This window comes from Trachinotus anak, unplaced genomic scaffold (assembly GCF_046630095.1).
Source record: "Trachinotus anak isolate AG129_WGS33_773 ecotype Australia unplaced genomic scaffold, CSIRO_AGI_Tana_v1 ptg000016l, whole genome shotgun sequence".
In the NCBI taxonomy this organism is placed as follows: Eukaryota; Metazoa; Chordata; class Actinopteri; order Carangiformes; family Carangidae; genus Trachinotus; species Trachinotus anak.
In genome coordinates, this window is record NW_027273867.1 from 19,186,374 (window position 1) to 19,212,416 (window position 26,043).

Here is a 26,043-nt window from a genome sequence, read left to right on the forward strand (position 1 = left end):
AAAAGCCACTGAGTATTACACTGTTCCCCTGTGATGTGATGGGGTAATTAAAACACAGCCAGATGTGCCTAAAGCAGGTTATCAATGCTCGTCAACACCAGCGCTAATATCGAGAATCAATGTCACATGTCAGGTTCCACTGAGGCCTTCGGGGGACACAGATAAAGAGGAGGAAGATATTGATCAGGTCAAAGTGTGTGTGTGTGTGTGTGCGTGGTTAAGGACTGTCTGTGTAATGTCGTGATGATGGTCAAGCATGCAAATCCTGCTATGAACTTCAAAATCATGGGATATCATACTTTAAGTGACCAGAGAAATATCACACTGTGCATTATACTGCAATCCAACATCGTATTTCAATAGATGCTACCTTTGGGAAGCTTTTAGCTATAGTGGATACTGGGTCAGAAAATAGTGTGTTCAACACAATGGGTGTTTCTGAGTCTATAATTTGTGGTAGGGAAATATTGTATCCACTCTGTGTGTGTTGGGCCATTGAAGAGCTCAAGTGTTGTGTACAGATATCCAGCCTGGTGTAAAAAAAAAAAAGATAGTAGAAAACATGTAAAAAAAAAAAAAAAAAAAAAGATTTACTGGGGTGACCTCATGAAAAACAATGAGTCATTAAAACAACAGTGTCTGAATCAGCTAATTGGACAAGCAGCTCTAACAGTGGAGGAGGCACTGCGCCAAGCGACAAGTCACAACCCACAGAGAAACAACAGGAGGGGACAATAATGACAGGGGCTGCACATGAAAGTGCCAAAATCTGTCATTCCAACAACCCGGCCAATTTGCAGGGTGACGCACACTCAGTTAGAGGGCACCACACTGCATTGAACCTGAAACTGGATAAAGGAAACAGCAGGAATGAACAATAATAATAGTGTCTGTGTTTTAAACATTCATGATAAGAAGGAGGAAAGGGGAAACTGAGAATGAAAGATGGGATATTGCTCCTGAGCCCTTTTCATTTTTGTCCCAATCATTCAACAACTGCCACCAAAAGGCTCTGGTGAGCTGGACTGCTCCACTCACAATGACATGTACTCACTAATGCATGAACCTGTCACAGGAATCAACATCTTATTACAACAGATCACTATAATACAGCTGTAACCCTGCTATAGGTTTGTGATCATACTCTTCACCTCAGATGCCATCCTATTCCATGTGATTCCTCCCTCTGAAATGCGTCTGGTTATGCAGTTAATTCATAGTTTAGTTTTCAGAGAGGTGTTGAAACAACATATACAAGCAAGGCGTATAAACTTGAACTAAGTGTGTCCCTTTAGAGTAGAGCTACATGTTAGAAAAAATGAAAAACTGAAGCTGAACACCTATAGGCAAGTAGAGAGAGAGAGAGAGAGAGAAGCGCGTCGACCTCTGCAGGCTCCTTCTGAACATGCCAAGTGTATTTTAGTATCTTAAATGACCTAAAAAAAATGTGTTATAGTCAAAGTCTTGTGCAAAGTGGCAGCTTTGGGTTTTTCTGCTCGGCTGCCAGACACGGAGATTCAGTGACAACCGCGTATCGGTCTTCCACCGTTAAAACTGCTGTGGACCCCGGTTCACCGCTCAGTCCATCAAAGTGCAGCAACACGCGTGAAAATCTGCAAGTGTCTTCTCAAACAAACAGTGAAAAAACACACCAGCGAGTGGGTCCGTACGTGGACCCAAGTTGCTTTTCTCCCCCCACCACCGCCACCGGAGCGTTTTAAGTTTGCTCTCCAGAAACTTACCCTTTCCCCGGAGAGGACGGCGGTCAGGCCGAGGGTCAAAATTATCCAAACGTTCCTCATTATTCCTCGTTATTAGGTGAAAACGCGCTGTTACGGGTCAAAATGTCAAATCTCTCCCCTCCTCTTCTTCCTCTTCTTCCTCTTCTTCTTCTTCTTCTTGTCTCCCTCTCGCTTTCCTTGCGCCCCTCGCTCCAACTCCTGCCGCTTCTCTCTCTCAGGAGTGGGATCCCACCGGATACGTGTTGCGTTTTGGTTATTCCTCCCCCTTTACTCTCTCCCCGGGCACTTCTTCTTCTCTATCTCTTCTTCTGCTTCTTCTTCTTCTGTGTAAATTTAAACCAAATCTATTCACAAATAAGCACGGCTTTAATTGCAAAGTCCTCCGCGCGCCCTGTCTGACTGAAATCCGCACGAGACACCTAAAGCTCGCGCTCCTCTCTCTCTCTCTCTCTCTCTCTATTTCTCTATCTCTCTCTCTCACTCACTCCTCTCGCTCTCTCTCTCACTCTACCTCTCTCTCTATTTCTCTATCTCTCTCTCTCACTCTACCTCTCTCTCACTCTACCTCTCTCACTCTACCTCTCTCTCTCTCACTCACCCACTCCTCTATTTCTCTCTCTCTATTTCTCTCTCTGTTTCTGTCTCTCTATCTATCTCTCTCTCTCTCTCACTCACTCACTCCTCTCTCTATATATATTTCTCTCTCTCTCCTCTCTCTATTTCTCTCTCTATCACTCTCTTTCTCTCTCTCTCTCTCACTTACTCCTCTCTCTCTCTATCTCTCTCTCTCTCACTTGAAGTAACGAGGACAAAGTGAGAAGCACGCGCACGGGCTGACGCTCCGGTGAGCGCGTGCGCTCGACCGAGTCACCGCGAGACTGAGAGAGAACTCGCCCCCCCCTCTCCCCCCCACCAAAATAAACCACCTCAGTCATAATAAACCAATTACGCTGTTTATTGACGCGCTGCGATTTCTTACAGGAATTACTATTGATTCTTGTTTTCCACTGGGGGGGTCGGACAGCGGCCTGCGTGAAGAAAAGCCTCACAGCTAATTGGACCATTTATCTCCACATCGAGATAACGATCATTAATTGCACGATAATGAGGATTCCCACAATTTCATTCAGTTGCTGCTCTACATCACAATCAGGCCTTCTTGTGTCCGCGATGCAGCAGCGGCGTAATGAACACGTCTACTGCAGCTGTACTTCAGCGTGTAATTAAATAAATACACCGCCATTTATAGGCTGCAGGAGCAACGCACACAGCTTTCTGCTGGAGGTGCAGCTCACAGCAGAGCCGGAGTTCAGCACTGGGGTAGGATGTAGGACTCCCGGTCCCGCTGAGCTCAGCCTTTTACGGGCAAAGTCGCCCCCTGCCGGTAGAAACTAACAGCCCTCAAGTCTACAGAGCAGTACTTGTTTGAAAAGAGTTGTGTAGCTGTAATCTTAACCTGTACATGTGAGATTGTATGTGACAACTGATTCACACTGACCTTTAGCTGAAGGGTTTTTACAGGTTTCTATGGTAGATATTGAAGTGTTCTTAATTAAACACTTCGCTTGTGGTTCTGTAAAGCTTATTAGAGATAGAAATGTGTCTCCCTGTTAATGGACGCAGCAGCTCCAAAGATGCTGATTAATCAGGAGTTACGTTACCTGTCCTTACTTGCAAATTCTTTATGTACAGAACCTCAATTCAAGAGAGACACACCTTCATTTTTTCCTTGTTTCACGTTTTTTTAATCTGCACAAACTTTCCAATCAGTGTGTATAAGCAGGAAATGAAATGTTGTGAATTAGCACATACCTGAATAACTTTCAACCAAGAAGAGTTAACAGTTAGGCTGCAAACAAAAACGTAGGCTACAAGTTGACAAGTACAAAACTCTGCCTTCAAGTGCACCTTTTTGGATGATTCCATAAAATAACCCATAAGAAGACCATTACATAGAAATGAAAACGTTATTTTGTCATACAATGAATTAAAAAGGTGTATTTTCTTCCATGTGGCAGTCTTTAAATGCTCCGCTCACAACAAGCGCGCCAGCTCAAATCTTCCACCTCACAATCAAATTTCCAGATCAGTGAAATCATTCAGAACAGTGGAAACCGTTTTTTTCCCAGAACCATTTGAAAACCGCTAATCCCACCCAATAATAGTCTGCCCTTTGTGCATGGTAAACCCTTCAACTCTCCTGATCACATGTACTGCCAAACAAAATTCCTCAGGCACCATCTTGGACACATGAATTGCAAGTTGTGCATTGGTGGCTTTATACGCTACACACAAAAAATGTACACATATCCATCATGATTTGGATGAAGTGTGAATATACATAACCTGTCTTGGAGCTGGCATGAGTGTACATTGCAATATCTGCATTAAAAACAAACAGTGTGCCGAGTTTAACTATGATGTGTCATCGTGACGTTGACGTGGTTTAACTAATGAACCTTTAACTGAGTCACAGACGAATTAGACAGCGTTACTGATTAGCACCACTGCTGGATCTCTCATTTTGCAAAAGAAAAGCCTGAAACATAACAACAACATAAATCATGCTGATGACTGATTAACAAGCACATTCCTACACTATGTGTGCGCTGAATAATCACTGAGCAGCGTCTATTTGGAGATTTCACTGGTATTTACTGTTAGTGAGGCTTTAATTTAAAACTGATACAATTCCAGCTTTTTAAACAGCACTTTAGATAACTTCAGTCTGACTTGTCCTTCGTCGAATTATGATTTTCACAGCAAAGAGGGACCACAATCTGTGGATGATGACCCTGTCTGATTTTGTTTGTTTGGTCCCTGTTTGAATGTTTTGAAACTCAACATTTGGTGTCAGGGACAGAGCCACGTGTGTAGATCAGGTAAAAGAATGGTCTATTGAAATTTAACTAGAACGAAATTCTGCTGTATTTGCTGATGAATGGGAAAGTGTAGTGTGTCTTTACACCACTAATGATAGATATGGAGCTGTTAGCTTACCATAAAGATTGGAGACAGGGGGAAACAGCTAGCCAGGCTATGTCAAAAGTTGACAAAATCTGACAGCACAAGTTGCACAAATCAATACATTATCTCTTTTTTTGTTTAATTCGCACAAAAATCAATGTGTAAAAACAACAATTCCCTCTTTTAATGGGAATGATGTACTTTTTCTTGACCCTGACCGATAACTTCTTGGAGTACTCGCTGGTTGCCCGGCAACTGGTTCTGCAAGAGGAAGTAGTCTGGCGTAAAGGTCCAGTTAAAAGTGTCATTTTACACTGTGCTTTTTGTAAGCAAGATACAACGTGTTAATTTATGGGCATTATAAGTACTGGTAGGTGGATGTTGTTACCTTTGGACAGGCCAGGCAAGCTGCTTCCACTTGCAGACTTTGAGAGCAGTCTCAATTTCCTCAATATGCAAATTTCCCAAGATGCTGAACTGCCTTTTCTTGTAATTCATAATGCATATCCTGAATGATTACAGATGTAGTCTCTGTTCCCTTTCAGAGTAGCACCTTTTTGAATATTCAGTGAAGCCAGGGAGAAGTACCTGTTGACTGATAAGGCAGGTTTCACTCTGTCAAGTAGGTGGCAGCTTGCCGGGTATTAGCCACACTGCACTGGAGGAGGAAGAGCAAGAGATGAGACAGTGAGGGAAAGGGAAAGTAAACATCAGGGGACTTAGACAAGACAATAGGAGAATAGGGGGAAGAGAAACAGGTCCCCTTTGACATGTGCAATTTTCTTTGTCCTCATTAAACTAAGTGGTGCCATGCAGCCTTGCACAGAACTGGGAAGCATCTTTTTGGATGTAAGGGAATGTTGAATTTAACCCAAGTGCAATTCAAATTAAAACAAAATAATTTAAAATAAAATCTTGTGACCCATCCCCCACTGTAATGCACAAGCTTCCCAGGCTTCATCCCTCTCCTCCTCAGAGGGCTTAACTCTACTCCTGGTGTCCCAGATTACGCAGCCAATTAGGGCGAAGGCAAAGCCCCTTCTGCAACAGAGCCTGGCTGGAGAGTGGTGTGTGTGCCAGTGTGTGTGTGTGTGTGTGCGTGCGTGTGAATGTGGTACCAGTGCATGTAACTGTCAGCCTGGTGTGAAGAAGCACAAGGACAAAGAACAACACTGTTAAAGTGAAACCTTCAGAGATCTAAATAAAATAAAAAAAGCGAACACTGAAAGGGATGACAAATAAACTGTGTGTGAAGGCTGTATAATTTGATTTCACAAATACAAGTGCTGCAAGGTGAATTATGCATGCAATGTGCTGGACTTCCTTCATTTTCATATGTGAACTGAATATCATTCAGCCTCTATAGAAAGTGAAGACCTTCAAAGTTGTTATGAATTTGATTTTATTTTATTCAACAGCACCACCAACTGGCAAATGAGAAACTGATTAAATTCAAAGGCAAATCCTGACAAATGTGTGTGTGTGTGTGTGAGATGACAATCCAAAGCCGAATGAAAACTCACCTGATACCTGAATCTTTCTCTCTGTTTCTGACCCTGTGGCCTGTGCTGAGAAATACATTTGTAAATCTAAGTACATCCTTCCTTATGCCAATGGAAGGAGTCAAAACACTGTCTTTTTCACACATACAGTTGCATCTCATTCATTATCTGAGGCCACTGCTTCAGTGGTAGCTGCTGTGTCTCCAGTGTTTAGGTGAGTGGATGCTGCTATATCTGGCAGGGCCTGTTGGCTTGGGTGCCCATGAAGGTTGACCTGCTTCCTCAAACATGGATGCCAAGGATGATCCTCATTGTTGTCAACATCACTGCCTCGTTCATGGACCTCATCCTCATCGATGCTGTTTCAGGTCAGTGTGGCTGAACTATCTCATGACTTGCCAAAAATACCAGAGCTGATTAAATGAAAGAAAGAAACAAAAGGGAAACATAATTCAATCTAGTACAGGCAGAAAATGTTATTCTGTATTTCAATATCAGTCAGTCATATTAATTAATATGATATATATGATAATGCTTCTGCAGTTTAGTGTCAGGGATGTTAAAAAAATTGAAAGTTAGTCACAAAAAAAGAGATATTATTCAGCCAAAACCAGACAAGAAAAATAAAGGGCTGCACACTGTAGCTCAGCTCCGTTATGCAGTTTTAATGAGATATCCACCAGTGACATTTTGAGCTATATGCTCTTCTTCAGACTCAAAACCAGACAGGGCTTTTTATATGTGACCATTGGGGAAACACTGATAATAGAGTCATGTAAAGTAGATATTAATCTTACAAAGCGTATTACAGTTAAATATCCTTCACAATAATTATTTGCAAGATTTAAATAAAGCTTTATATTAGTAAAGTGAATCATATGACATATTGTATAGTAATAGCTTTAGTTTAAGACCCACTGAAAATGAATAATGCAACAAGCTCTACACAGATTCCACTTTATGGTTTTTCAGCCATTCAACTGGGGTGACTGTTTCTTGGGCGTGGGCAGAACAGACTCCATGAGCTGGGAACGTTGATTAACTGTAGTTGGGCTGGACGCCTCTTGGATGCTCTGGGTAAAAAAGTCAGAGCAAGGAGCAGGGTTAAAAACTGTCACATGAACACCCTGGGTGTACAGATAGTAGGTCATTCACTTGCAGACAACAGCTGTGTACGCATTTTGAAAAGGCGAAATTCCTCACATATTTCATTTTGTCATACATACTTATGATACTTGTGGTGAAAATCTAAACAAATATCCAGAACTAATTAATCAGGAAAGCTGTTTTAGTAGACAAACTGTCAAGATCCATGTGCTATTCCAAAACAAATACAAAAAATATATACTCCAATGGCTTTTTTTTTTAAACTACAATCATTTCAGTGTCTGCAAGACAGCTGGAAGCTGTGCTGAAGCTATTGCACATCATGTTGTGTACATCCACCCTCAGGGGGAGAGTGAGCTTCAAGCCCAGCTTTTGGTTGTTTGGTCTCAACCTGAGTGGCAGCAGGAGAAGAGCACTGGGCCTCTGACAGCTTACACAAGTGCCAATCTTGTGTCAGACACGGCAGAGCCACATAGAACAGGCTGTCAGACAGTTTCTCCTGTCGGACAAAGCTATGAATCTGTCTACATCAGTCACATTCCTGTCAGAGTCCTGGCATATCTTTCAAACACAGACAATGTTACTGACTGAGCTATTAGGTTATTTGCTGTATAATATGTTGAATCAGGGACAGATTTGTTAAATATATTGATGGTTAAATGTAAGAATTTCTAAAAAGCAAATCTGAAAGGGTGTGCTGCTAAGCACAATACTGCAGACAATATGTGGAGGTAAAACAATCAGAAAACATTATTCTTGGCTTCATCAAAATCATAAAACATGAACTTTGACCTTTGACTGTGCAGGTAAATTTACTTTTCAGTTGTAGTGTTTGAGTGGTAAAGCAAATGTTCACAGAAATTGATGCAAAACGTGACTGTCTCATAGGCCATCCTATACTGAAACAGGGCCGGTATGTACTGTAGATGACCCTTTCTGACTGGTCTGTGGGGAGAGCAATCAAAAATGTATGGGATGAGTCTACAGCAATATGAACCTAAGTGTAACTGAGGGGGCAAAAAAAAAAGCAGTTACTTTTCATAAATCAAAAATTCTTGTAACCTTAAAAAATACATGTACAGTGACAGCAAGTACTAAAGCCACATTAACTTCACTTTAACGCACCTGTGCTTGAATGTGCTTTTACATCCCCATCTCCTCAGGGTCAGCTTCCCCCGTCTTTATTGAACCATTAAAAGCCGTGGAGGTCATTTCTTAGTTCCCATTAGCTCAGTTCCTCAGTGCCATGTTGAAGGTGTCAGAGTACAGAAGACGCCCTACTTCCTGCCAAACGTCACATAGGCCAACACAACAGCAGAAGCTGTAAAAGCACTTTATCCTGGAACCAGTTCCTTCTTTGATTGCTTTTGATGAGTTATTTATCCATTTTTTTCATGCAGTCATTGAATGAGCATTCAGCATCTATGTTTCCTGACCCAACACCCCGGCAGCCACTTATTCTCCTGTGTTTTTAAAAGGTCACAACAGCTATTTCTGTCTGAAAAAAGGTCACTTACAGAGCAGGCAATAAGCAACTGCTGTTAGTGTGATATTTCTCTCCCTGTTCACCCACCTGGCTAAATACTGGAGAGAGCCTGTCAAAGCAAAGCACCTGTGTTATATCAACATCTCCTACCACTAACTAATTCATTAAGGCCACCAGGCACAACCGGCGCTCAATGTCGTTCTGTTCTGCTCCCTGCCATCTACATTCACAGATGGTGGACTGGCCTTGACTCTGACCAGCTGAAAGCGCTGGGTTTTTTTTGTGTGTACAGGTGATGCATTACAGCTTTGAGTGTTTCAACAAGCTGCTTTTGCAAGGAAAGAATGACAGGTCAGTCAGTCAGTTACCTTAAGAACATATTAATTGGAACAGTCTATTTGCAGTCAAGGTGAATAATTCATATTGTTGCAAAAGGTTCTGATTGCACCCACAATTTCAGTACTGTTTGACATGTGGCCCCTGGATAGCAGCTCCTGGAAAAACACATGAGGGCTCGGTCTAACATTCTGGTTCAGGACCTGTGAGTTGCAGGGCTATGTTTGTAGCAAGTACCAATATTTCTGAATTCAAAACTTTATCGGAAGAATAATAATGAAAGATTCTTGCATGAGGCCTACTTTGTAGTTGAATAATTTGAAAATGTGGCTTAGGGACATCTCTGTGAATGTCTTTGAGTGGCCCAGTCAGAGCCTTCACCTGAACCCGATTGAACATCTCTGAAGAGACCGGGAACTGGCTGTCCACCGACAGTCTGCTTCCAACATGACAGAGCTTGAGAGGATCTGCAGAGAAGAATGGCAGAAAATCCCCAAATCCAGGTGTGCAGAGCTTGTCACGTCATCCCCAAGAAGACTGGAGGCTGTAATGGCTGCCGAAGGTGCCTCTCCTAAGTACCGAATGAAGGGTCTGAATACTTAACGTCTATTTGATATTTCAGATTTTCATTTTTAATAAATTTGCAAAAAATACTGATATGCTGTTTTGGCTTTGTCATTATGGGATACTGGGTGTAGACTGATGAGGGGACAATTGAATTTATTTTAGCATAAGACTGCAACATGACAGAGTGTGGAGAAAGTGACATGAATGCATTGTACCTTCTAAAATTCAGCTGAAGCTACTATGAAGCTCCAGCAGCCTGAGTTAGCCAAATCCAGTGGGTATCTACCAAAGTGCTGGCTTATAGATCCAGAGCCCCTCTTTTTCTTACTGCCCCTCCACTGCATCCTAACAAGGAAACACACTCTGGGGAAGCAAGGAATTAGGTACTAACTTTGGAAGATAGTTGCCTTTTTTGCACAGGACAAGAACTGTGACTTTCGTCCCCTATCTCTTACATTGGAACAGGTTTAAATGTAGAGTATTAGATGGTTGCTTGCTGATCTTACATTGAGCTAGAATAACAGCTGAGTGTTGGAGTGATTTATTCAGATTCAGATGACCATAAACACGTCAAGGCATAAAGATTTCTGAATATTTAGAATTAATATAAATGCTTTACATATTTTCCTAAATAGATCGACTCGGCATTTACTACTGCAATCCAACCATCAACCCAGGAGATGTTTTGAAAATGGTATGACAAGCAATGCATCCTTGTAACAATACAGCTGAGTGAAAATAGGAACAGTGCTTCCTCTGCCTGGCACCTGTTTGAGAAACCTGAACAAATATTCACCTGTGATGTGCTGTGTGCTGATGCTGTTCTGTCTCCAGGTCCATGATCACAGTGAGGTAGGACACAGCCAGCTTCTTTTCAGCCAAGAGGATGGGAGGAAGAGAAAGTATAGGTATAGACAGGTGACAGACATATGTGGATAAAGAGAGAGGAAGAAAGAACATTATTGTGATAAAAAAAATACCACACCCTGTAATATACATGACTGCAATATATAGTAAAATAGACAACGCTTCTTCATTGTTAGAAACATGACAGGTAAAGGAGCTGAGCAGATGAAGACAGACAAGGAAGAGATAGTGTTGAGTGGCAGGTCTTTTCTTTCAATGTACTGGCGAAGAAAATGGTGTATATGTGTAATTCATGTCATGTATCCTTACTTCAACACAGCCAAGAAGCAGAACGCAACAGGAAGCGAATAATTCTCCTGCAGCAAAATGACCGCTACCTCTTCAACACAGGGAGCCTTGTCAGAACAAGGTCAAAGGTCATCTAGTACTCACTCACTAGGTACAGAAAGAAGTTTGGTTTTACTTGATCTTGATATTTGATATTTATTTGATATGAAGTGCCATTTATCTTATAGTTATAATCTGGTTTGGCCTGGGGACCCATGCATATGCTGAAGTGAAGGAGCAAATAATCACATACAAATGCAATTCCTGATCCCTGAACATTCACACATAGCAAACACCTCTTTCTTCAGCACTTACAGAGAGCAGTAGCCGACTTAAGTCATGCATTACTGGTGTTAAGACTTAAACAACATACTGACACTTGTGTTTAACCTCATCAATGATGCCGTGCCCCCCCCCCCCCCCCCCCCCCTCTTCATCACTGACGACCCGTCTGCATTTAGGGTCTTCTTGACGCTTTGGCGCCCTCTATGGGTCATGAACAGATCTCAGACAACCTGAGGAGACAGCAATGATGACCATGTGCAGGTCAGTCTAAGATGTTAAGAGCAGGATATTATGCGCAATTACAAAATGAGGAGGTCTTTTGAATAACGTGAACAGGCAGCCTACATTAAAACAAACAAACAAACAAACAAACAAACAAACAAAAAAAACAACTTGTTGAGTGAGGCCTACAGCTCTCCTGGAGGTTTATTATGTTAAAGTTTAACGACTTCTCACGATTGCTAGCAAGTGCAATAAGCTAATTTGTGCTGCTGCCATCACCTGTTTGGGATTCATCAACACAAAAGGTTCTCCGTAAGTGTTAACCAGACCTTTGAATAATAACAAAACTCTAGAATAAATTGTATTCAGCATTAAAAATCTCATATGTAAAAATATTTTTTTTCTTTACTACATGAGTGCCTATTCTGTGCTTACCATCCAGTATAGTTGGCGGAAATTTGCTTGTATTTCTTCCAGGAATTAGCAAACTCATCAGGGACACCTGCTCAGTGTCGTCGTGCTTTTTTGTTTTTGTGTTTGTTGTTTGTTTTTTTGTCCCTCACGGCTTTCAGAGGCGGAAATGTACGTTTCTTTCAGAGGGCCCATTAAGCTGCTGCGTAAACAGCGGTTGAAAAACTGACTGGCAAAGTTTTAAAACGTTTTATTTTTACATTACGTCTTGAAAACGTATAACTGTTGCAGTGTAGCACTTTTTATATATTCTATGGTGTGGCAACTTGCGTCTCTCGTCATTTCGTATTATTTGGACTTTTCTGTAAACTCTTTCCCTAAACTTAGCCTTAACTGTTCTTGCTAACGTCTGATAGCATCTTTGCTAGCGTTCCTCCATCCTCTCGTTAGCTAATGTTGCACCGTATCCTGGCAACAGCCAATTGGTGACAAGCTGAACCCTTGACGCAAAAATATGACGCTTTTATATTTCTTCTATATATTTTTAATCTTGTTTTATCATCAGCTTGATATTTAATGGCCTGTCGTTACTGGGAATTAGTTGTAAATATTACATTTTTTCAGAAATCCTCCACAGAAAACCTCTTTGAGGTCCCAGAGCTGTAAAACATGGTTATATAATGGATTTTCACATGCTCTGTACCTGTGATTGGTGGTGTAAAATCTTTTAAAGCAGCACTGCCCCTCCCAGATCTCTAGGATTTCCAGTAAGTTGCTGGACTTTTACAACAGTTTGCTCAGTTTGATCTCTCTGTGCTCCAACTCACCAGACATATAAGCATGATCACCTTTATCCAATGTTCCCAATAGCCTAGTCTCTGGCAAAGGGAGATAACTTCAATACTTCACTTTGTGTTGGGTTTCGATAAGGTCAGGAGAAAAGGACAAATGATTTTATTGTTATACATGCAGCAGTGGAATCTGGGGAAACCAGAACCACAAGGAAGTAAAGCAAGATCGAAGTATGAAATGTGCTTTTTGTAAAAGGTTTCATGAAACTTTAGTTCATCAGTTTTTGGTTTTTTTTTTCCCTTCATCTAAGGTTAAATATCTTAGACTGATAGCTACAGACATCTGCAAACTTTTGATATATATTTGTGCTGATTGGCAACAGGATAATTTCGAAGACTGATGTTTTCTACATTGTTAACCTGCTTTTGAATTTTAGTACAAAAAGTAAGTGGATTTAATCAACATCAATTTCAGTATCTATCCTTTGAAAGCACTAATGAAACTGAAATGAGACTAATGAAACTTTTCTCACCTTATGATGTTGTGATTTTAGCTTACATTATCTTTTCAGTTGTATTTTATTAAAGAAAAATAGTTCTATAAATGTATGAAAAGTGACTGTTCGCAAATGTTAATATTGTCAGTAATACACAACGACTGTTTGATATCCAACTTGTTTCAATTAAGCCACAGACATCTTGTTACAAAACATGTTTTATTTTGTCAGGCATTCCAAACATATGTTACAAATCTTTACAGGCTTTATGAAAATTCCTGAGCAGAAATTCTCTTGACATTTTATTTCCACGCGCCTTCATTTTCCCCCTAAACAGAGCTGTATCAAGAAGATGTGTAAGCATAAAAAAATTGCCTAGGACCTGTGTTTGCTAAAAAAAAAAAAAAAAAAAAAAAAAAGCCAAAGATCAGCTTTTAAACTCACAAGATAGTTTTTAACTGCTCTTTAGAGTGATGAGGTGTACATTTTCAGTCAGGTAGTCCAGCCCCCATTCTCGGTGTCTGTCCATCAAGGCATCCACAGAGTGCAGCAGCTCGATATCACAGCTGTTCCCTGAGGAAAGGAAATGTACCATTAAAAAGCACAAATTCATCTTTGCCTCCAGTGTTGGCAAAAAAAGTGCTCACATTAACACATATCCAAGAATCCTTTAGAATCACAGTGCTCTTCGTGTTTTGGTAAATTTATAGGCCTTAGTGTCATGATTGGGTACAGAAACACACTCGGCCATTATCGCTCTTAACAACACTCACCGAACAGGCTGTGCACTTGCTCATCTGGCACAAAAAAGGGAGGACCTGAAAAACAGAGAGTCACAAATATGTTTTATCTTTTACCAAACTTATACAAACATTCTTCAAATTCCTTCTACTTTAAGACCAGATATGTGTTTGACTCTCCACACAGTGCCTGATGTTTTACACACAGTGTGGACAGTTACCTTTATATGATTCAGGATTGTACAGCAAAGTGTCCAGAAGGTATCTGCAGTCTTTGGCCATGAGAGAAATGATGAGAGCAGTATACCTGTGGTATTGTAAGAGAGAATGTAATAAGATAACATGGAATGTATGGTTAAATTACTAAATGTTATCAGACTTTGTTATATATCTGTTTAAATAAAACAGTTTCAAGTGGTTTTAATGAAATTTCAATGTGGTTTGAAACACAACACATCTGCTTCTATGTTCAGTCTTAAAAAGGAATATAAGACCTCAGTGGAGGGTTCACTCTCATCTTACTTTTCTCTGTCTCTTGGGTTGATGGCCACCAGAGATCCCCTGTCCCAGATTGCCCCGAACTGACCTTCAATGGAACTGTGAAATTGAGAAAAAGTAATTGTAAGTAAGGGACACACACCTTTTAAAAGAACACACACACACATGCACACACACTGGTTACCAACCTGGAGAAGCTGAACAGGTCACATTGATATAAGGAGATGTTTTTCTCTGAGCCCTGTTGGAACAAAGAAAGTGCGGATTAACAAACTCTTTTTCTCAGTGCATGTGCATTGGTCTTTTACTCATAGGGAAATGGGTTCATACAGATGGGTCCCATTTAATTACTGCATTAACTGAGCCGACAGACTGAAATAGTGCAATACCAGTAGTTTTGCATGTTTTAGTCCATTGACTACAGATCCCATATATTTCACTGAGATGTTTTTATGGCATATTAAAGTGTTTTGAACTTTTGAAAGCAGAAAGGATGTGGTTGCAGATTTTTGTGAATTCTAATTAAAAATTGCAGTCGAGTTGCTTGTTAGTTTAATCTGATTAGTTCAAATAAAAGACATGGAATTGGAAGATACTGATGAACAGTATACAGCACATGAACTGCAAATAATGTGATTAGAATGTGAAGAACTTTATGATAAATAGGCTTGAAGAGAAACACTGGTCCTTTATGTACATGTGTGTTGCCCCTGTATACTTTTTGATGAATGATGGTGGTTAGCCCTATAGCCACCACATTTTTTGCCATTTGAAAGCTTTTATAGTGAAGCTGCACAAGTAGTAATTGTAGCTAATGCAAATAACTTCATACAGTTAATTGCATTAACTTCATGCAGCTCTGATATGGCTGCAGGAGAGTAAACATTAAAACAGTGAAGTCGGTATCAGTGTGATAACATTACAGACAGTAACACTGGATTGCATGCTGCATCATTTCCTGTGAATCCTGTGTGTGTGTGTGTGTGTGTGTGTGTGTGTGTGTGTGTGTGTGTGTGTGAGAGAGTGAGAAAACTGAATCCAACCCAGGAATGGCAGATTTTATCACCAACAATAAAACATAAAAAATGTTAATAATAAACAGTATCAAAAACAGGCTTTGATCTCGTGAAAACATTACAGATTTTAACTTTAAGGAAATAACAAATGTATACATATTTGCTACTCATTCAAAAAGGTTGGCTGTGACATTCATCCAGTTGTTATGAGTAAAAACATGAAAAGCATGATAATCCCTCACTGTTTCTGCACATTTGCACTTCAACTACCTTGTAAACCTTTGCTCCCGGTAGGGCAGGGACCGGCTCCTCACTGTAGGTCATGTTGTTCTCGTCAAAGAACTGTTTTATAGCCTTTTCAGATATTTCCACGCCAACCACTGAGTGGCCCATGTCTGCCAGCCTGGTTGTCACACAGACAGGAGAGAGACCTTAGAAGCAGGTTTGGTTGTTTTCATCACTGAGAAAATGTTTTAATTACAGGCTCTCCATTATGTTTTTAATAACAACTGGTATTTTTAGCAGAAATAACAACTCAAATGTAAACACCAAATGTGATGATTATTGCATATAAAAAGCTGTTTCATACCACTTCATATCTACTGCCTTCCCACAGAGAGGGAAGAAGAAGCGAACTCCTGTCCGTCCAGCCAGAACTTTCTCAATATTGTTCTCCAGCATCCTGTCAAAAACAGAAAACCCCAAAACCAGTGTTAACAGCAAAACGCCAGGCGTCCCTGCTCATGTATTCCTAATAGCTGGAGTTACATCAGCACTCCATTTAAACTTCTTAACTCCATGAAAACCAACATGTCTCCAACATGCAATCAGAGTAAGCTTCAAGGGTGCAGCATGTGAACAATGGTCCTTATTTGCCTTGTCAATAAGTGATTTGTTTGTGCAGCTTTTCTGACATCATGTTAAATCACACATGAATTTGGAAGACGTTTTGAGGTAGATAAGATGAAAGTACAGTTGTTTTACTTGTGTACATGAGGCTGATGGAAGCCAATTCTTTCCTCCTGCCAGCGCCCCTCCCATTCTCCGAGCGCCATGACCCGATCCGCCTGCGCTGCCAGCATGCTGGTTATGTTTGTCTGACACCAACAACTACAGGGGGGGAGAGAGAACAGCATTTGTATCTGTGGCAGGAGCAGACGGGGTGAGAACACATGATACACACTTTCACACAATCCTGCACATACACACATGTACAACAGCTGCACAGTGAATGTGTGTGTGAAATAAGAAAAAGCCACTGGATTGACAACCAGCCTCGTGTTGTTGCACCAGAGCATTTAACAAGCCTTAAGTGAGCAGTTAACAGGCTTGTAGGGTTACAAAACCATGATTCTCACTGACCCAAGTGTGTCCGACTCCACTGGTAGATAATTACAGAAAAATTGCTGAAGAAGCCAGAACAGACAGAACTGGGGTGAAAGGTCATGTAAATGTATACAGAGTTATCTAATGTGTAAACACATGACAAAGCCAGAAATTTAGAGCCCCTGGCCTACGTGGTTTTATCTCAAGAATATCTGTCCAGCTCTTTTTATATACAGTCTATGGTCCAGCTTCTTGAAATGAAAAGTCACATGGCTAACAAAACTCTGACGTCAGGAGGAGGGGTAACCAAACAGCTTGCATAACATGAGAAGTCTTTCTTATTGTAAATAAAGGTACAAGAAATAGTAACCTTAAAAATGAAAATAAAAAGGTTCAAAGAACAAAATCATGGAAATGTTTTAATGTTATAACCAGAAGCAATGTTAGGCTACATAACAATTTCAGAGTCAGATCCGCGCTTACCTAGCAGCAGCCTGCAACAAAACCAACCACAGTACTTTTAAGGGAAAATCTGAAGCCCGCATGTTTGTGAATTCTCACCAAAACCGTACCTTTCCTGACTGAAGATGCCTGATCAGGAACACGCCAGCGACAGCCGCGGTCAGAGCTCTGTGTAGTCGCAGTGTCCTCAGCTGAGTCTGTCAGGCAGTCCTCTGGTTTGACAAGTGCAGCGAAATTGGCAGAACACGTAGGAGGACAGCACCTGGCAAGGTATACCCAGCGACAAAAACTCCCCTTTCACCCGGCTCTACTTCTGGTTTGGGAGGAGCCTAATGCTGCGTTCAGGTTACATGGGAAATGCTAATACAACTGTCCTGCAATAAACCTATCTTATTGAAGCTGCAGTTTGCGTTGCTGTTGAATTACATTGAGGGGTGGTGCTTTTATTTTTGCCCACCTTTTTTATGTCATGACGGTAGACTAAATAAGAAAAATGAATCTCAGTATTCCACAGTACAGCTCAGCAGCACCACACACCCATCCTCCAAAATGATTATAAACACCTCTTTAGGTGTTGATTCCACATAGGTTTAACAAGGTTTAAGTTTAAGCTCGGTGTTCCTAATGAACTGCCAACTGAGTGTATAAACGTACTGATCACCTCAGCAAGCCTTTTTCCTGGTTATCTTTAGTTAGTTTTACCACCTTTAATTCATTCATATAGGAGAGAGTAGGTATGTCCATAACAGGTATGAATCTAGGTATATAAGATAGGTCTGCTTCCAAATATTTGTGTACACCCATATATGTATTTGAATATATGGATAAATATGTAATTACATTTTTACTTTTTTCTGCCTTCTGTTTGTGTCACTTGGTGTATAAAATACAAAAAATAAAAAATAAAATTAATAATAAGAAGAATAAGAATAATAACTGCAAAGATATGGAAATGTATTTGACCTTCTATGGTTGCACTGATTTATGAATTCATTGAAATAAACTTCCGTAGAACACAATAACTGGATTATAACACAATAAATATTCTGCTAAATGGGCCAAATGACCAATTGCTTTTTACTTATGTGGTCCTCTGTGGGGAATAGCAACAGTCCATGAAGGGGTCCTTAGGGATTCCCCATGCAAAATTATAGAACTTATTAATTTCAGGCTCTATAGAACTGTGTGTAATCTTTTCTTCAGGGCTGTTGTAACCAAACAACAGCCTTATCACCGTGGGTGCATGAATTTATTTACTTTATTTACTATTTCTTTTCAGAATGAGCCTGTTAATGTAATTCCAAATCAAATCCCATTAAGATTATTAATTGCATTACTTGCAATAAGAATCTAGTAGATGTAATAATCTACTACCAATAATAATCTGATTCATCCACCTGATAAGAGCTAGTCCAAATTAAACTGTACACACACCTAAACACACGTCTGCAGTATTATAACCTTGTTAGAGCTTTAAAGTTCATTCTTGAACTAGGAAACAGTAGTCTTATTAAAAGAAGTTAACTCAAGGTCCACTTATTAGATTTTCTTATTTCTGAAGCTTTCAACCACACCGCACAGTCTTCCTCAACAGGTGTAACAAGTGTCATGAAAAATTGTGTCTTAGCTGTGTGTTGTGCATTGTAGTGCTGCAATTTGAAGATAAAACACTTGATCAGCTGATTCACAGAAAATCAACTATCAATTATATTTATTTAAGTTATTTTGACAGTAATTCAAAACTGTTATTGGTTCCATCTTAATAGACTAGCCTACTACTACTACTACTACTACTACATCTAATACTAATACTACTACTAATAATAATAGTAATAACAATAATAGCCTAATAATGTAGATAATAAAAATGCAGTTTAAATTGTTTGGGTTAAATACGGTTTATTTGTGAACTTATTTTCTGACAGTGGTGACATTTTGATTGTCGATGCACTCTTCTCTCTCTGCTGAAGCCACCTCCAGGCTGTGGCAGCTGTCGCTAATCCTCAGAAAGCCTCTGCGCTGTTGTTCAGTGGTTAGTGTCCCCTGCCCACTCTGCCCCTCTCCACACTCGCTTCGGTTCAGCGCTGCGTCGGAGTCAGGAGACAGATCCAGAGATAAGCTTTTCTTCTCACAGTGAAATCGGAGGGAAGCAGAGGAGGGGATGTGACCTGTCCCGGACGCAGAGCGGCGCAAGAGTCTCAGAAATGCCGGTGTGACTGTGGGAATAAAGGCGCTGTGTCACCTCAGCTCAGCTCCCCGTGATATCATCGTGCCGACCATTAAATACACAGAGGCATTGTAGTTAGAAAGCCACGTAGCATTTGGAAGACATGAAGTAGCCTTTATAATGAAAATAGTGCTGGTGGTGTGTTTTAAAACAGCCTTGACACTGTGGCTCTTTGGGCCTCTGCAGATCCTCTAGGCTGTGGAGCCACAATAAAGAAGCCTTTTGTAGCCCATTGTAATTTACTATTGAGTAACAATGCGATACATAGTCTACCTTATTCACATGAGCCCTGGCCTGTGGCCGACAGCTCTTGCCTTATACCCTAGAATTCAAATACTAGACCAACAAAATCCTGGTGTCCCTCATTTAAAATCACCACCATGATGGTGGCCCAGTGTCTGCAAGTGGTGAATTTGAAACCATACTTTCCGCAAAGGTGACACGATCGTTATCTCCAGCCGCAGTAAACAATAGACCACATTTAAAGGGAGCCTGGAGAAATGTGACGCTCCTCCGTGTCGGTTCAATGTCTGCGCGTAACTCGGTGTTTCCAGAGCGCTCCAGTTGCGCGGGGTCGCATCCAGATGTGTGTGTTTTTCTTTACTGTGGGACTGAGACGTCGAGGAGCTTCTGAACCAATCACCACCGCCTGGGGGCGGGTCGTGTGTGGACTGTTGTAGATATGGAAAATGGACAATTTAACACGCACACTCATCATTCATATCCCGACGGGGAGACCTGCGCTTTTGCCCGCTGAATTGATTCGCAAATGCCCGGCCGTGGAGTGAAAAGGAAAATTACCAGAGAGGGGAAGAGCGTGGTTCGCCACCCGGTAAGAGCGAGCTCTCTGTCGGGGAGAAGTCGGAGCGCAGCGGGGATCGTACGGGGTGATTTCTGCTGTCTATGTTTAGAGGCTGCGTTCATTGCATCTGAGTGTGCTAATAATGGACAACCCGCTGTTTCTGCTGAGCGTAGACCTTACGTTTCCTGCATTCTGAGTTACAGAGTATCTCCCATCTGGCTCATGTGGATCTTATCCCCCGGTGTAAAGGCATCAATCACCATTGCAGGCTCACGTCCTTACAAATACAACGAAACGCTTCATTGTCCCCTGACATATGGCAAAGGCACGTGTTGCGATTGCAAAACTGGGAATATGTTTCTGTAAAGTGCATTTTCCGCCTGAGAGCCGCCTGAAGTGGGATCTGTTCCCGGCGGAGTGTTTGCGCGATGCTCAGCGCACCTTTGTCACTCGCGCTGCTTAGATTTTAAGGTGGGAATCACGAGTATTTGGAGCAGCCCTCACGATCAAAACTAGGAGAGCTCTTGTTATTCCGAAGCGATAGAATAGTGCCAGAAGGTCCCTGTAATCCAAACTCACCATTAAGTGCAACAGAGGCACTTTAATTCACCACTGGATTATCATGAGACTACCAGCCTTTATTTGACAGATGCAGGCTGGTTGAGTAAATCCAGGTGGCTGGTAGCGCCGGCGGTGGCGGTGCTGGTGGTGATGATGATGGTGATGATGATGATGATGTGCGGTCCATGGTGCTCTGACTGAGAGAGGTGCATGCTGGATAATAAAGGGGGACCCGACGTATCAGCGAGTGGGAGATCAGAGAAATGTGGAGGACAGACGCGAGGGGGCGGCGGGACACTCCGCCGTGACATTGTTTTTGTGTGTTTCACCGTGTTGTAGAGGGGAGGAGAAGTTGGTGTCATCAGCTGTGACAGCTCCGCCGGAGCAGGACGCTCAGCAGCTCAGTGCGTAACTGTGGTAGCCTTCTGAACCCGCTTCGGGGGGTGCGGGTGGAGGGTGTGTGGAGCCCGATGTGACCCTCCCAGCTCAGAACTGGATGAACCTGCTACCGCCACCTGCAACGGATGTCTGTATGAAACTGTGACAGGTATGCTGAGTGAGGTGGTGGCGTGTTTTGACTGAGTAGCGTTCAGAGACTGTAGCTGTGTCACGGACTGATGCATTTAGAAGTAATCCTAACGCTGTAGTAGGTAGTGGTGCTTTCTCTGGGTCCTCGCCGAGCCCTGAACCAGCCCTCTGAGCTTTGGAAAGTCCTCAGAACACGTTGAGATCCTTTTGGCAGAGGATCTGCTTCTCCCACTGGACCGATGGGGCTGCAGGTTGCACATTACTCTGCCACCATCCAAGAATATTAAATAATGTTGCCACTAGTTCAGCTGTTGTAGCTGTTTCTGTATGCAAGACACTGGGCAGCATGATCAGACTCAGAATCTTTAAACTTAAAGTGCACTGACTGTAAAGAGTTAGCATATTTTACAGACACATATTTACTCAGCAGCCGCAGACCGTAAGCTACTGATAAAGACAGTGACAGTATGAGGCATTAGGGAGTCAGTATAATACTTTATAACATGACCTCCTCTTCATTCTGTCATTCTGAATGAAGTATTTCTTGAGAGCTGTAGGGAATTTCCGTTTACTTGAAAGCTACTTTGAAACATCTGTTAGTTTGCTAACAAACAGACCACAGGGTTTTATCTTATTAATGCAGTCCAAATAAATGAAAAAAAACAACAACTTTCTGTTCTGGCTCCTGTTTGTCTTGGATGCTGCTCTTGCATTCAAGATATATTAGCTAATAGTTCAGAAAAGAGCTGAAAATTACCTGCTTTCACATACAAGGCCACCACAGTTCATTACAGCAATTAATTACAAAGCTCTAGTTATTTTTTCGCATGGAAGAAAAAGATGGCGGCTTCAGCGATCCCAAGTAAAGTGCTGTTGTTATCATGGATGTGCTGAAAAAGGCTCACTGGGGAGGGTGGATCCTGACAGCAAGCTCTACATGGATTTCATCTGATTTATGAAATGACTGCATTGTAATGGCAACCACCCTCATCTTAATGGGATTTTCCATTCATGATGGTTCTGTAATACCCTCCCTGGTGATTAAGAGAAGCACAAATCTTGTCGTGCTGAAGCGTTGGCCAAGACAGACAGTAATCAGATTCCAGAGGTGGTGGGCATTTCCATAATCAAGGCATTCTCTAGAGGGGTTGAGGATATCAGTGTGCAGCCTTTAGAAACTGTTAACCCTGATGGGTCACTGTGCATAGTGTTCATGTATTCTCATGCACTTTTTACTGTGCTTGTGCAAAAATGATGTTCAGAATCAAGGAAGTAAAGGAGTGGTACTAAAAATACAACTGTATAGTGTTAGTATCAGTATTATTGTCGTAAATGATCAAATCAGAGGAAGAAACTGATTGTAAAAACCTTTTTTCCTCACAAGATCGGGAATCTTTTGGAATCTCAGATGACAGGGACACTCTACTAATTAAAGCTCATCTAGAATGTGCGTCTTCCTCCTTATCCCAGGGTCAAATTGTTTATCTTCCCCGTGTTGTCAAGGTCAGCTTGTATATAGGCCGAACTGATCTGAGTTCTGTGATAGGACTGCCTCCCAGCCGACCCTGCAGAGATAAGATGAGTCGCAGGTAGGATGCACCGTGAGCAGGACTAGTTAGTAAGGCAGATGGATTTTGCTGCACGCTGTTTCTGCGGTGTGTGTGTGTGTGTGTGTGTGTGTGTGTGTGTGTGTGTGTGTTGTCAGGTGCACAGCCAGGCACCCCCGAACACAGAGCAGTGTAATTGCAATATCAGAGTCCTCAGTGGGCTTTTCCACTCTGTATACTAAGAGCTGTGTGTCACTCTATGATCTTTGTCTCTGTCTGGGCGATAGAGCCTGATCTGCACATTTTCTGTCCCTAGGACTGTAAACAACACTGCCAAAATCGGAGCGCGAGCTTGAGCCCCCTAATAATTGTTCCTACCCATCTTGTTCATTCTGTTAATTAGCCCTTGTGGCGTTGGAGTGCAGCATATTGTTGAGACATAATTAATCAACCCGGCTTGTAATTATGCAGGGTTTGGAATGTGAGCGCGGTTGGGAGGCTGGTTCTGTTGCAGGGCATTCAGCTTGAGGTAAACATCTTATTAACCATGTCAGAGCCGCTCAGCCCGTGCAGAGCAAGTATGGTGTTATTAAGGTGCACAACGTGCTGCTATCCATATTATGAAAATGGCCTCATAAAAGAACCAGTGCTTGATTTAAGTTTATGACCATTATGGTTCCAAGGTGGTCGAGCTAATGGAAAAATACTCTGGTAACTGCATGGAGACGGCAGGACAGATTATTTTTTGCACAGTAATAAGCCATTTATGCAGCACACACTGAATTGTGCATATGCGTCTGTGTTATGTGTCTGCTTATATCTGCATATGGTATGTGTGGGAGTGTGAGAGCGCCACAGTTTCAAAGGGCAACTAGGAGGTGAGGACAGAAAATAGAGCATGGATCACATCCCAGTGGTAAGCCTTTAATGCAGGTCTGTCAGGGGAGACAGCCGCTATTATTATTATTATTATTTTTTTTTTGTACCGCAGCGGGATTTCTTGAGTTTGCCTCAAACAGACAAACCTCACACACTCAACCTGACTTCTGCTCAGGTTATAGATTGCCAGAAACTGATGGAATTGCAACCTTGCTATTATGCAGGCATCCACCACTCTCGCCAATATAAACACACATAGTGTTAATAGGCACACACATATTCCCAGCCGTCTTGTCTCTTACAGTCACACAACAGAGAAATACACATTAACTCTCTGCTACAAGAAATTGGGTTTATATTTTCCTAATATTTTCTTTCCACATATGATGTAGATAATTTTATATCCTCAGGCCCTTAAATTATGTCTTATTGAATCATTATATATAATTATATTTTAAAGATTTTCATGAAACCATACCCCAATATTGATACTATTTCTATACAGTAGAATTCATTGTAACTGGTGGAGTTATTGCCCTGGATTCAGGTTGCCATCACACAGACAAGGGATTCACAGGAAACGAGGCGTGCATGTAATCCAGCGTGATTTTGTCTCATTTGTACACTGTTCACTCTCTTCCCACCGCATGAGAATGTATGAAGTTAATACAAACCCAACATTTCCTACTGCTTGCTTCACATTTAACAGGGGGTGACTTTTATTGTGAAGGAACCACAAACCACAGTGTGTTTATCACTGCGGCTGGTGCTGCCCGTGATGGGTCATCAAAAATGCATCTACAAAACAACAGTCTTCTCTTGACTGCAGTCAGTTCCCGACTGCAGATGAGTTTTAATTTTTACGGAGGAGTGATGGAACGAGGAGCAGCAGCCACAACTACCAGCTCCTTTTACACTGTATGGAAAAGTACTTGCACTGTGTGCAGGATGAAATCAGATTGCTGTTGTTCATGGTATGATGGGAAAGGCAGATTATTGACTGACTTCTTTATTAAGTGAGTTTGTTTGGCTGCACTGTAACAGATACACCCCTCTGGTTATTTCTGAAGGCAGTTGGTGTTACCACAGTAACCACAGAAGTATTCACACATGAAATAATCTGAGAGGGAAAAATGTTCAAACTGCCCTCCAATGCAAGGGGTAGACATGGACATAACTTCATTTTAAGAGATCACAAGTGAAAAAAGTTGGAAATCACTGCAAACAACACAGTGGGGCTATCTTCTGGTCCCCGGTCCACTGTCACATCTCTCAGGCCTGAAATGACAGAGTCCAGGATTTAATTTTAACTCAACTGAACCTTTCACCTCACCACAAGATTTGTGTTTTCTTCAGAACACTTCATTTGTCGCCAGCTTCAGGCCAGAGCAAAAACACACATGCCAGATGTGTGTTTAAGTATAGTTTAGACAAGAGGCTCGCACACACTCAGGCACACACAGCCAGAAAAAGACACTGAAAGGCCTGCTGCCACACTGACATTTGTACAGTGCAATCATCCAGGATTTGTGTTGGAGTATCGCAGGTTTCCATCACTCAGGTGGACTGTCTTTACAAGCTAACCATATCATTGGGGAAGGAATGGAAACATCATTTTACCAGACATTTGGCCCATCCAGTGTCAATTTACAATTTGCTCTATGTCACTACCCAAATCATTTCAGACTTCATAATGCTGCTGCTGCTGCTGCTTCTCTCCCTGGCAATGACTCTGCTCCCAGGAGAATGACTGTAATGGTAGTGGATCTCATTTTTGAGTATTTACCATGTCACTTGTGCTCAGCACCAGTGCTGTGTGGCCAGAAAACAGCAAATTGAACAAATAAGGGAAAAGTCAATCTGTCCCTGAAAGAGAGAAATCTCTTCATAAACAGCATTTGGTGTAAGAAAAAGGCACACTGACAACAGCTGAATTTCCCGCAGAAGGCCGTCATCAGTGACATCCATTTCAGAGCATGTCAGTTTTCATTTTCCATCAAAGCCTGCATAACCACAGTTGAATAAACTGCTGTGTAAACACAATTCAAGGGAGCCAGATGGGATGGCAAATTTCAATTCCATTTCCCTGAATGACTTAATAGTGTAGTTCTGTGAAAAACCAGCAGCAGGTAGAAATAGCTGAGGGAAGCCCTTAAGGCCCTCAGAGAGGAAGAGCTCCAGGGCAGGAAGTGTAGGGATTGGGTACCCAGCTGTCCCCCATGAAATATCAATCATTAAATCTCTCTTCCCCTTGTTGTTCTTTTCCTTCCATGGCTCCTTAATGTCCATCAGCCTTACCTTTTACTCCCCTTGACTTGTCGCCTTAAAGTACTGACCTCCTCATGTCCTC

The 26,043-nt window shown here is 41.7% G+C and overlaps 3 protein-coding genes and 1 long non-coding RNA gene across 24 annotated transcripts in view; 1 reads left to right on the forward strand and 3 right to left on the reverse strand.

Moving 5' to 3' along the window:
- sdc2 (syndecan 2) overlaps positions 1–2,529 on the reverse strand; it is a 43,607-nt gene extending 41,078 nt beyond the window's left edge. The window contains exon 1 of the mRNA XM_071499538.1: positions 1,743–2,529. Coding sequence (XP_071355639.1) covers positions 1,743–1,802 — 60 coding nt within the window. The 5' untranslated portion in view covers positions 1,803–2,529. The remainder of the gene's footprint in view (positions 1–1,742) is intronic.
- Positions 1–26,043, forward strand: part of ext1c (exostoses (multiple) 1c) — a 214,597-nt gene that overhangs the window by 113,056 nt on the left and 75,498 nt on the right. For 13 of the 17 annotated variants that reach the window (XM_071501257.1, XM_071501258.1, XM_071501248.1 and 10 more), the window contains 5 exons: positions 6,419–6,579; positions 10,894–11,013; positions 11,363–11,447; positions 14,402–14,468; positions 16,391–16,523. The gene's annotated coding sequence lies outside the window, so the exon portion shown is untranslated. The other 4 variants (XM_071501263.1, XM_071501250.1, XM_071501264.1 and 1 more) reach the window with 4 other exon arrangements.
- Positions 6,857–11,285, reverse strand: LOC139634663 (uncharacterized). The gene is made up of 3 exons (XR_011694017.1): positions 10,884–11,285; positions 10,504–10,577; positions 6,857–7,284 (listed from the first exon to the last, which is right to left on the reverse strand). It is a non-coding gene; the product is annotated as an uncharacterized lncRNA (long non-coding RNA).
- On the reverse strand, positions 13,308–17,455 carry LOC139634660 (probable thiopurine S-methyltransferase). Of its 5 annotated transcripts, XM_071501269.1 has the most exons (10): positions 17,171–17,454; positions 16,346–16,471; positions 15,951–16,043; positions 15,632–15,764; positions 14,534–14,586; positions 14,370–14,444; positions 14,069–14,154; positions 13,881–13,925; positions 13,552–13,680; positions 13,308–13,446 (listed from the first exon to the last, which is right to left on the reverse strand). In XM_071501269.1, the coding sequence occupies exons 1-9, from the start codon at positions 17,230–17,232 to the stop codon at positions 13,562–13,564; spliced, it is 792 nt and encodes a 263-aa protein (XP_071357370.1). In that variant the 5' UTR covers positions 17,233–17,454; the 3' UTR covers positions 13,308–13,446; positions 13,552–13,561. The 5 variants fall into 5 exon arrangements, with proteins under 5 accessions (XP_071357370.1, XP_071357373.1, XP_071357369.1 ...); XM_071501272.1 differs by having other exon boundaries at positions 13,308–13,680; positions 17,249–17,455; XM_071501268.1 differs by having other exon boundaries at positions 13,308–13,680; positions 17,171–17,452.

What these genes read in the sequence shown, in the direction of transcription:
- LOC139634660 (XM_071501269.1), bottom strand. Translation starts at nt 17,232, where the DNA reads ATGCGGGCTTCAGATTTTCCCTTAAAAGTACTGTGGTTGGTTTTGTTG. An exon ending in CATCAGCCTCATGTACACAA is followed by an intron (nt 16,044 to 16,345) that starts GTAAAACAACTG and finishes TGTTTTTGACAG; the next exon opens with GATGCTGGAGAACAATATTG. An exon ending in CGGGAGCAAAGGTTTACAAG is followed by an intron (nt 14,587 to 15,631) that starts GTAGTTGAAGTG and finishes TTGTTCCAACAG; the next exon opens with GGCTCAGAGAAAAACATCTC.